The following is a 12235-nucleotide window of genomic DNA, read 5'->3' as shown; positions in this document are numbered from 1 at the left end:
GTTTCCCAGTCCCTGCCGATGAAAACCATCCCCACAGCATGATGCTGCCACCACCATGCTTCATTTTAGGGATGGTGATCTCGGGGTTATGGGAGGTATTGGGTTTGCGCCAGACATAGCGTTTTCCTTGATGGCCAAAAAGCTCCATTTTAGCTTCTTCTGACCAGAGTACCTTCTTCCATATCTTTGGGGAGTCTCCCACATGCCTTTTGGTGAACACCAAACGCACCATTGGAACACAGGATTGATGGTTGCTGATAATGAACCTCTGTACGCCTATGTAGATATTCCATAAAAAATCAGACGTGTCCAGCGACAATAGTCATTTACAACATTAACAATGTCTACACTATATTTCTGATCGATTTGATGTTATTTTAATGGACAAAAAAATGGCTTTTCTTTAAATAACAAGGACATTTCTAAGTGACCCCAAACTTTTTAACAGTAGTGTGTGGACACCATTCAAATGAGTGGATTTGGCTATTTCAGCTACACCTGTTGCTGACAAATGTATAAAATCAAGCACACAGCCATGCAATCTCCACAAACAACCATTGGCACTCAAATGACCTTACTGACGAGCTCAGTGACTTTCAACATGGCACCATCATAGAATGCCACCTTTCCAACAAGTCAGTTCGTGAAATTTTGGCCCTGCTAGAGCTGCCCCGGTCAACTGTAAGTGCTGTTATTGTGAAGTGGAAACGTCTAGGAGCATATGTCTGTGTGTGGCATGTATCATGGATAATGAAATCAAGCATAAGCAGAGAAATGATGTTCCCCTGTGAAAGGAAGTATTTTCAGATAATGGACGAGCAAGGATTTTCAATACCAGATGATGATCTGTTGATTTACGTTTATTATTTTGAATTAGCAGTGTTTGGTGTCTCTTCCATGTTCATGCAGTTTATACATGACTTTATTTATAATCCCAGAAATGATTTTGTCCAGGATTTGACCCAGGTTGGTCAAACACAAGACATAGCGTTTTCCTTGATGGACAAAAAGCTCAATTTTAGTCTCATCTGACCAGAGTACCTTCTTCCATATATTTGGGGAGTCTCCCATCCCCTCTGCTACATATCCACTTGCATGTCAGTGATGGCTATTTCTTCTCTTTGATTGGTGTTTTTCTCTGAAGAGTGTACAGATAACCACGCCCCACCCATCTTTTGCTTGGATTTGGAAATGTGACGTCATTGGAGGCAATGGTGATGGGAAGTGGATCGAGCGTTGGTGAGTTTCCCTCTAAACCAATAAAATCACTGAATTCGGTTGCGTCATTTCGACAGGGAAGAAAGAAACTGGAATAAGTTTTGTGGCTTGGAAATTTACAGAAGTTTCGAGCGAAGATAGCTCTGTTTTTGCCACATTCTCATATAATCGTTTGAATTGGAAATGGCTGGAAGTAAGTAACCGTATATAGTTTTGTAAAGGTATTCTTCTGATTACGAACAGCTTGACAGTTAGCCGACGCTAGCAGGTAATTTTGCTGCTACATTCTTGTCATGCTGTAAAAACAGCCAGGAACATGATGGGATGTTAGTGTCAGTATGGTATGCCATTAAATAAATGGCAGTATGGTATGCCATTAAATAAACGTTACTTTGATGGGTGACCTAGATCCAAATATTGTGTACAGAGCATTAACAGTTTGCTTACTAGCTTGTAACTTCACAGGTAAAAATTCGGCTAGTTAGCGTGACTAGGCAAGTGAGCCCAGTCAGTATTATTTCAGTAGTCACTGCTAGCTAGGTTGGGCCCTTTTTAAATACGGGTTTGGGCTGAGGATTTTGCTAATAACATTATAGTTGCTGGTGTGTTGTAGCTGTGCGTCTGCAAAGTGGCGAACGTTTATCCGCGAAGGGTGCGCGGTCTGTAAATTGTATCTAATATTTGTGTATATATATATATATATATATTAAACTGTTTACCCATCTAACGTTACCTTACCCAAGAGCGACCTGCCAGTGTTGCCATTGCACAACAAGGAACAGGTATGCTTACTGTAGCTTACAGAAATATTGATGTAACATGTCTCGTCTTGCATATATAATATTGTAGATGTGCCCACTGTTGTCAAATTGGCTGGATGTCATTTGGGTGGTGGACCGTTCATGATACATGGGAAACTGTTGAGCTTAAAATAAAGTGCTATTTGGTTAGAAGACATTTGGGGCTGAAACTGTTTTCTTCAAATGAAAAGGAGTGCTTCCTGAAAGTAAATCTACATTTTTCAAATATCTGTTCCGCTTTGGACAATCTTACTGCTCGTAGACCACAAGGAAGTAGAAATAAGAATGTAGCAATCTATTCTGTCACTTATTGTAGCCTGCCTCTTCTGTCGATCCCAAGGCATTGCTGTGTCTCTGAGTGTTCTGAGAGTTCATTGTTTGTGTGTGGTGTTATTTAACTTGCTATGTGTTTTGAAAGTGATTGTAGCTGTTTATACTCCCTTGGTATGAATCATTGTGCCAGACCGGGCCCAGAGCAGTACTCTTACTGTCACTCCTTCAGTATGCTATTAATCTAGACTACAGTAGACTACACTGTATTATTCATATTGTGGGTTCCTACATGTATTATCATTCATGTTTGGCCAATCTTGTTATTGATAATAACTTGTTTTTGACATTTATCTTTGCCTAGGAAAATTGAGTGCCATTCCCCTCTCTCGGTCCGAGGTGTTCGGAGAGCTGCGGAAGGAGCTGCATGATGACAAGGAGTTCCATCATTCCGACGCTCACATCTTCATCATCATGGGAGCATCGGTGAGATGGGGAAATTAGAGGCTACTTTGATTACTGATGAATGACCCTGCAAGTTTTGACCCTCCACAGCACAGGCAACTTTATTTTTATAATTACAAAAGTTGTGAATGGGCTGATGGAGTGAGTGTGTGTTGGATGCATATTGGAGTGAGTGACTGACAAAAATAAGTGAATCAGTTGAGGTTGTGAACATCATCTATCCTCTTTTGGACTTTTATGAAATTCCCTGAAAATGTGTGCCATTTAAGGCACTTTTGTCCAAACCAACTTAGTCATGTGTGAGTACATTTTACGTCTGGTGGCCCCAGCAGGAATCGAACCCACAACCATTGGCATTGCAAGCGCCATGCATTACCGACTGAGCCTCGCAGGACCATAATGATGAAATTAAACCTGTAATCAATTCTGAGGTAGTTCAAGATCGATCAGTTGCACTGGATTAACAATTTACTAAATGTAGGCTACCAAAATTAGGATACATTTGTCCGAGACGCACAGAATTAGTCTTCTAGAATAATTTCAATGTTTTTTTCAGTTATACCTATTTTATAGATTTTAGGTGGACAGATAAGGGAACACATTTAGTGAGAACAGTGTGTTGAAACGGACAAGAGGGGTTGCACATTTGAGGAAATGTAGAAATTTCATTGAGACACATTACACAGAGCTTGTGTAACTAAGCAACCCCAGAATCACTTGCGCTCGCTGTAGTCTGGCCTTGATACAAAGAGAACTAACAATCATGAACCTTAATATTATGACACTGTTTGTTAGCCACTCATGTTCAGCTTGAACTGTTTGTTAGTTAATCATGTTGCGCACAGACAGTACGTTGGCCAATCATAGTGTACGAACTGATCTTTTGTTTATCAACTCAGCTGAATGACTGTATGTTCCCCAGTCACAGAGATGGCCTAATGAGCCAGAATTATAGGTTGTGGGAAATGACTTTCTATCTCTTCTCCTATCAGTACCTACAAGGATTATCAATTCACTGACTCAGTCGAGTCACTTTGAAGTTGCATTTTCTTACAGTATTTCCTTCTCTAGAAAAGTCCTCTCTTGGCCTTCAATGTTTTTTCATGTTTTCGCCTGTAACACCTGCCCAGTTAACTGATAAAATGTACTTTCGGAGAGGAGCTCAATATATAATTATTCCGCCCACTTCTCCATTTAGGCCGGTTCTCCCACTATTTTCTCTTGGTTGAAAGGAGTGGTGCAAGAGCTGAATAGTGCAGTGTCACCGTTACGAAAGGAAACCGCTGACAAAGGTAGTAGAGAGGCGTGTTGGGAATCAGAATGGGGGAATGGTAATGGTGGTAAGGCATAGCCTTGTGGTGTCTATGGTGGTTTTTGGGAACAGTGATGTACATAGGCTACTGTAAAATATGGTTTGTGTGCAATGCTGCAATCGGTCCTTGACACTCAGCAAGCACACACCAATCACAAGCTGGTGTTACATGTACACAAAAATACACCGCAGGCGCACACACACACACACACACACACACACACACACACACACACACACACACACACACCACCTCACTCAACATGGCCTCATTACAGTCGCTGTGCCAATGAAACATTAGTAAATATTAATGAACTGAAGAATGATGAGGGAAATGTGATTCGATGGTGTTTGTCAAGACACCCTCGGTTTGCATTTTCCTCTCAGCTGAGGCGGGACAGAAGGCCAGTAGTCATGGACAGACTGAGGCTGGGCATAGGCTAATGCATATCAGTTTAAGGGTGTAACCCATTTAGTCATTAGACACAAATCGCTGGAATAAGACACATACTAGTCCATAAGGCCATTCGGATGAATTATTATGTTTAAGTTTTTCCCCAAGTGGCATACCAAGCCCGCTTGGTGTTCAACCTTCCTAAGTTCTCCCATGTCAACCCTCTCCTCCGCGCACTGCTCGCATCATCTTCAAGACCCTGGTGCTTGCCTATGGAGCAGCAAGGGGAACTGCACCTCCTTACCTTCAAGCTTTGCTCCAACCCTACATCCCAATCCGAGCACTCTGTACCGTCACCTCTGGTCTCTTGGCCCTCCCACCCCTACAGGAGGGCAGCTCCCGCTCAGAAGAGCTTGGACTGGGCTGTCTCTTCTGCAGTCCTCATGCCTCCTTGCAGCATGCCTAAGGCATGTTCATGCAGATGAGCAGGGACCCTGGGAATCTTTCTTTTGGTGTTTTTCAGAGTCAGTAGAAAGGCCTCTTTAGTGTCCTAAGTTTTCATAACTGTAACCTTAATTGCCTATCATCTGTGAGCTGTTGTCTTAACGACCGTTCCACAGGTGCATGTTCATTAATTGTTTATGGTTCATTGAACAAGCATGGGAACAGTGTTTAAACCCTTTACAATGAAGATCTGTGAAGTTATTTTGATTTTTACAAATTATCTTTGAAAGACAGGGTCCTGAAAAAGGAACGTTTATTATTTTTTTTGCTGAGTTTATGTTAACATAAAGAGGACGAAGGTTTTTGGTATACATCACCTTTAAGGTGTCTAGTATTGCTATTAGAGGTCGATCGATTAGGAATTTTCAACGCCGATACCGATTTATTGGGGGACCAAAAAAGCCGATACCGATTAATCAGCTTATTTATTTTTTTATTTTTTATGTATTTGTAATATTGACAATTACAACAATACTGAATGAACACTTCTTTTAACATAATATAATACACCAATAAAATCAATTTAGCCTCAAGTAAATAATGAAACGTGTTCAATTTGGTTTAAATAATGCAAAAACAAAGTTTTGGAGAAGAAAGTAAAAGTGCAATATGTGCCATGTAAGAAAGCTAAAGTTTTAGTTCCTTGCTCAGAACATGAGAACATATGAAAGCTGGTGGTTCCTTTCAACATGAGTCTTCAATATTCCCAGGTAAGAAGTTTTGGGTTGTAGTTATTATAGGACTATTTCCCTCTATACCATTTGTATTTCATTAACCTTTGACTATTGGATGTTCTTATAGGCACTTTAGTATTGCCAGTGTAACAGTATAGCTTCCGTCCCTCTCCTCGCTCCTCCCTGGGCTCGAACCAGCAACACAACGACAACAGCCACCATCGAAGCAGCGTTACCCATGCAGAGTAAGGGGAACAACTACTAAAACGCTCAGAGCGAGTGTCGTTTGAAAGTGCTGTTTGAATGAATGTTTACGCGCCTGCTTCTGCGTACAACCGCTCAGTCAGATACTTAGATGCTTGTATGCTCAGTCAGATTATATGCAACGCAGGACACGCTAGATAATGTGTAGTAATATCATCAACCATGTGTAGTTAACAAGTGATTATGTTTGTTTTTTTAAAGATAAGTTTAATGCTAGCTTTCAACTTACCTTGGCTTACTGCATTCGCGTAACAGGCAGTCTCCTTGTGGAGTGCAACGAGAGAGAGGCAGGTCGTTATTGCGTTGGACTAGTTAACTGTAAGGTTGCAAGATTGAATCCCCGAGCTGACAAGGTAAAAATCTGTCGTTCTGCCCCTGAACGAGGCAGTTAACCTACCGTTCCTAGACCGTCATTGAAAATAAGAATGTGTTCTTAACTGACTTGCCTAGTTAAATAAAGGTATAAAAAAAAATCGGCAACTCGGTGCCCAAAAATACCGATTTCCGATTATTATGAAAACTTGAAATCGGCCCTAATTAATCGTCCATTCCGATCAATCGGTCGCCCTCTAATTGATATTTGCAATTACTCAACTTTGTTCAGTGTGGTCATAGAATGAGTCAACATGTTGACGGCGAAAATAGTGACCGGCGGGATAACGCAGTGCATCAGATCATGACAGGAACAACGTTATCAGTGATGATGACCTACCCACCCCCCTCCACTGTTGCTAATGAAGAGCCAAGAGGGTCCAGTCAGAAGAGCTAAGGGAAAAGCTGCAGGTGGTCAAAAATAAAGATGGATTGTTCAAATGATCGAAGAGACCTTCCACCGCTGTGATTTAACACATAGTATTCAGCCCAAATGCTACAGAATGTGTCAAACAAAGCTGTGTCAAACAAAGCTGCCCCAACCCAATGGCTGTTTTCCTACTAATGTATCCACCCACCCTAAGATCACCATTGACATGTCCAACATCTACTCCACCCAGACCAAGGACAAGCAACTGTATCTGAGTATGGATGAGCTCCTTACGTTCTATGGGATCGTTATCACATTTGGGTACAGCTCTATTCCAAGAAGACACATGTACTGGTCACTTGACAGTGATGTACACAATGAAAGCATTTAATGTAATGTGGCGAAATCGCTCTGATGAAATAATGGCCTCCGTTCATGTGGTTGACAACACAAAGATCACTGATGACCCATTTTAAGGTTAGGCCCATCTTCTCCCAGCTCAATCAGTCATACAAAGTCATGCCATTTCAGGAGTGGCTGTCATTGGATGAGAACATGATCTAATACTATGGCTGACATGGATGTAAGCAATTCATAAGAGGTAAACCAATCCATTTTTGTTACAAGCTATGGGGCCTTGTCTCATCCAGTGGTTACATGTGGAACCATATGGTGGATCCCACACTATCCTCCCTGAGACAAAGTATTGAGAAACTTTTGTTATTGACCAAATACTTATTTTCCACCATAATTTGCAAATAAATTCATAAAAAATCCTATAATGTGATTTTCTGGATTTTTTTCTTCTCATTTTGTCTGTCATAGATGAAGTGTACCTATGATGAAAATTACAGGCCTCTCTCATTTTTTAAGTGTGAGAACTTGCACAATTGGTGGCTGACTAAATGTTTTTTTTGTTTGTGTGTGTGTATAGCTAGCCTCTGTTTCAATCAACATTTTAGAGGTGACTAATCTGGTTTTGTGTTAACATGTTAATTATGTTCATATGTTTCTCTTTAGGGGGATCTAGCCAAAAAGAAAATCTACCCAACTCTGTGGTGAGTGTACAGCCTCTTTAGTCTTAAAATGAGAAGTGGCTATCACAGGGCAGCTGTGGATTTTCTCTGGTGTCAAGTGATGAGTAAAAACTCCTAATGATCCTCCTTTCTGTTCTTATACCCCCGTCTCACTCAGGTGGTTGTTTAGAGATGGTCTACTCCCTGAACAGACTCACTTTGTGGGCTTTGCCCGCTCTGACCTGACAGTGGATTCCATCAAAACTGCCTCCATGCCCTATATGAAGGTGAGACTTTCCAAATGAACGCATTACATATTGACCCAAATTTTTACACTGTGTGGGTTAATGTATGTGTGTTGGTGCATGTTAAAACCATAGGAATGTTGTCATACGTCTATCTCTCTGTGGTCCCAGGTGGCAGACTCTGAGGCGGAGCGGTTGTCTGTGTTCTTCAGCCGTAACTCTTATGTCAGTGGGAAGTACACTGAGGAGAGTGCCTTCTCCAACCTCCACACCCACCTGTTGTCCCTGCCCGGGGGGGGCAAGGCCAACCGCCTCTTCTACCTCGCCCTGCCGCCCAGCGTCTACCACGATGTCACCAAGAACATCAAGCACCACTGCATGAGTACCAAGTCAGTAAGCCTGTCATGTCTTGCTGTTCAGTCTCTTGACTCTCTCTCCTCTCAATCCTCCTCTGTGGTGTTGCTAAGGCCTTGAACAGGCCTGTTCATATTTAATCCACTTGCTTCATGTAATCGGTCTTGTCTGGGGAGAGCTGCTCATTAGATTAGCTTCTCCCTCTTCCGCTGTTTAATATCCAAAACATGCTTACCTCCCCTCCTATCTGTGTGTGTTTATTAGGGGCTGGAGCAGAGTGATTGTGGAGAAGCCATTTGGTCGTGACCTGCAGAGCTCAGAGGAGCTGTCCACCCACCTCTCTTCCCTGTTCACTGAGGACCAGATCTACCGCATAGACCACTACCTGGGCAAGGAGATGGTGCAGAACCTCATGGTCCTCAGGTACAGGACAAATGGTCTCCACTCTTTTTCTATTCTCTATTGCAGTCTCTGTCCCTCACACTCTTTGCTTTGGGTGAGAAAGAACAACATTAATCAACAGACAGCTGTGTGTGTTTCAGCTATTTCCATGTCAATAAGGCTGAGGTTAAACGGTGGTAAATATTCCAGGTTTGGGAACCGGATCTTTGGGCCCATCTGGAACAGGGACAGCATAGCTTGTGTGGTCCTCACCTTCAAAGAACCCTTCGGCACCCAGGGCCGGGGTGGCTACTTTGACGACTTTGGAATCATCCGGTGAGGAGAACTGCGTTAGTGCTCAATGACATCAAACCTCAATGAAGGCATTTATTCTTGCCATGTTCTACTAGTCGGTCTGTAACTTCTCACCTTCCATTTTGTATTACATTTTTTTTCAGGGATGTCATGCAGAACCACTTGCTCCAGATGCTCTCGCTGGTTGCCATGGAGAAGCCTGCCTCCACCAGCTCTGATGATGTCAGGGATGAAAAGGTACAGCAACATGGACACAAACTAAAGCCCAAAATGCACATCTTCACTTGACTCCATTGGCCCCTCCAGAAAACTGACACCGATCTTTATTAGTTAGTAAAACCAAACAGAATAAACAAGTAGACTTCAAACCAATCACTTCGTACTCTCTCTCCCTGACCACTGTCTCCCCTGCAGGTGAAGGTGCTGAAGTGCATTGCCCCTATTACCATGTCAGATGTGGTGTTGGGGCAGTATGTGGGTGACCCAGAGGGAGAGGGGGATGCCAAGCTGGGTTACCTTGATGACCCCACTGTCCCCAAAGGCTCCACCCAGGCCACCTTCACCACAGCTGTGCTCTACGTGCACAACGAGCGCTGGGATGGTGAGAACCTCAGCTTTCTCTCTCCATCAGTCTTGCTTGTTGTGCTTTCACTGTCTGGTAAAACCAGCTCACTCCTCAGTGATAACTGTAATTACTCTGTTCTTCCAAAGGTGTTCCCTTCATCCTGCGTTGCGGCAAAGCCCTGAACGAGAGGAAAGCGGAGGTGCGGTTGCAGTTCACGGATGTTCCGGGGGACATCTTTGGAGCGCAGTGTCGTAGGAATGAGCTGGTGGTGCGTGTGCAGCCCAACGAGGCCGTCTACGCCAAGATGATGAGCAAGAAACCAGGAGTGTATTTCCACCCGGAGGAGACGGAGCTGGACCTCACCTATAAAAGCCGATATAAGGTGAGATACTGAATGAACCCCCCCATCACTCATAGAAAACAGACACTCGCACAGTACCTCACCACGCTCACATTATAGCAACCGATATATAGGCACGATGTTCAACCTTATTTGCTCAATTTTCACTAGTCTTTTCTCTCCTCAGGATGTGAATTTGCCAGACGCCTACGAGCGTCTCATCCTGGACGTCTTCTGTGGCAGCCAGATGCACTTTGTCAGGAGGTCAGTCAGGCTGTCTGTCTTGCTCAGAAGTCCCTTCTGTTGCCATGGTGTTTGTTATGCAAATAAGACTGAACATGCATTATAACTATGTCCACAAGATGGTGCAATGCAGCCCATTGGCTGCATTACTATGTGCTACTCTCCTTACATTGTCTTCTCTTTTCACTCAGTGATGAGCTGAGGGAAGCCTGGAGGATCTTTACGCCTCTCCTTCATCAGATCGAGAGCGAGAAGCCTCCCCCCATCCCCTACATATATGGAAGGTAAGATTTACCATTAACAGTTAAACAAGTATTGCAAGTCAATAGTCCCATTAATTTGTCAGTGATATTTTTGGTATTTTGTGATTGATTTGTTCTTTCCCTTCTTCCTAGCCGGGGTCCAACAGAAGCAGATGAGCTTTCAAAGAGGGTTGGTTTCCACTATGAAGGAACATACAAATGGGTCAACCCCCACAAACTGTGAAACAGGATGGCAGGAGAGGGGGAGGGGCTAGAGCGGGGTAAATGAGCAGCAATACTTTGGTCTGATGGAGTTATTGCTCTTTCCTTTCCAGACCTGTCAGGTCAACAGAGATAATAAGATATATATGCATGTATGGAAAGGAAGCTATGTAAAAGTATAGGAACAGACTAGGTCTCAGCTACTACATGAATGCTCATCAGGTCTTAACTAGTCGGGGGGGGGGGGCACTTAACCACTGGGGATGAAGGGAGCGAGAGAAACACTAGCCAAATTTCTGTTTCTCCCTCTTCTTCCTGAAGTGTGCACTCTTTTGGCTCTCTTCATGGATTCAAAAGCTGTGGTTGTGATCTGATTCTCTACCCTGCCACTGCTTGTTTCCTACATACTCCTCACACCAGTCCGTTCCATAAGATGGAGTGTGTTCAAGTGCAAATGTAAGATTGGTAGAAGTGTAGATAATAGGACTGTAGCCATTGAATGGGTGCAGGCATGGGCTGGACAGATTTTCCACTGTCTGAGGTAGTGTACGAATACACACTTCAGGGAAAAGGGGGTGAAACAGAATTAGGCCAGAGTTGTGACATTAGTAACCATAGCTATCAAAAGTTGGACCTGGAGATGGAGAACAAAATGTAGATAACCCACTAATGGTGGGAATTACAATGAATGTCTACCACCCTCCGCTATGACCACATGTATAAACGGATATAATTGTAATACTTTATAATGCTCTGCAGTTGTTTTTTTCTTTTACTATTAAGGTTATCCTTTTGTTTTTCTCATGCTATTTTGGACCAAGGAAAACCATGTTGCATAGTAATAATCCTTATTGTTACTATGAAGTGGGTTCAGAACATGGTGGTTTAATGCAGAGGTCAATATTTTCTGCAGGCAGTTTCTCATCTTGAATTTCTAAAGAGAAACATTGTATTTAGAACAAAGCTTTGTGCTGAATTCCAAGAACTGAGTTCTCTCATTTTTACTCTTACTTTGCTTTTTGACATTTTCTTACATTTCCAGGCATGGCCTATTTACGTTAATGATGTTCATTTTGGGTAAGAGTTTAGAAATGACAAGGTCTGTCACAGGGTCAACATAATGCTGTCTATTTAATGATATATACTGTGTTAGACTGAACATTCACGTGTTATTTCCAGAACTTATTTTTGTGTTCAGTCTCCATTGATACAGGTATTTTGTGTTTAAGGGGTTGGTCTCTAGAAGTATCTTGCATTCTTGTCACTTGACCATAATAAAACAATGTTGCTGCTTTTTGTTTTTAATTTATATGCTCAATAAATAGATTTGCATTACAATTTTGGCAGTTTGTCTCATGTAAAGAACAAAAATGTCAAATGTAGGATACAATATAGGGGGGATTGACTTGTTGATACAGCCTTTTCATGTGAAACTGGTCTGAATTATAGTAAAGGGGTGTGTCTACATCAGAACTTTATTTCCCAAGACTGCTGCTCAAGTCTCATTTTAAAGCAAGTAACTTATTCCTTGAGTTAGCCTGGTACTGCAGGGTTGGAGCAAAAAGCCTGCACAGCCAGTAGCTCGTCAAGACTGAAGCGGTTTTATTCACAGTGCCTCTCCCTTTACTGTCAAACTCTCTTTCTAGGTTTCATGTTACTTCTATCCTCT

The 12235-nt window shown here is 42.6% G+C and overlaps 1 protein-coding gene across 2 annotated transcripts; it reads left to right on the top strand.

Moving 5' to 3' along the window:
• Window positions 1–1128: 1128 nt before the first annotated feature.
• Window positions 1129–11904, top strand: g6pd (glucose-6-phosphate dehydrogenase). 2 transcript variants are annotated; one of them, XM_024384803.2, is made up of 13 exons: window positions 1129–1239; window positions 2653–2774; window positions 7664–7701; window positions 7838–7946; window positions 8076–8293; window positions 8523–8681; window positions 8850–8975; window positions 9098–9191; window positions 9369–9555; window positions 9666–9901; window positions 10047–10123; window positions 10294–10386; window positions 10498–11904. In XM_024384803.2, the coding sequence occupies exons 1-13, from the start codon at window positions 1212–1214 to the stop codon at window positions 10586–10588; spliced, it is 1578 nt and encodes a 525-aa protein (XP_024240571.1). In that variant the 5' UTR covers window positions 1129–1211; the 3' UTR covers window positions 10589–11904. The 2 variants fall into 2 exon arrangements, with proteins under 2 accessions (XP_024240571.1, XP_024240572.1); XM_024384804.2 differs by lacking the exon at window positions 1129–1239 and adding an exon at window positions 1265–1411.
• The last annotated feature ends 331 nt before the right edge of the window (window positions 11905–12235 follow it).

The sequence above is a fragment of the Oncorhynchus tshawytscha genome, linkage group LG22 (assembly GCF_018296145.1).
Source record: "Oncorhynchus tshawytscha isolate Ot180627B linkage group LG22, Otsh_v2.0, whole genome shotgun sequence".
Lineage (NCBI taxonomy): Eukaryota > Metazoa > Chordata > Actinopteri > Salmoniformes > Salmonidae > Oncorhynchus > Oncorhynchus tshawytscha.
Note: the sequence above shows the minus strand (reverse complement) of the source record. Positions and strands in the feature narration are given on the sequence as shown.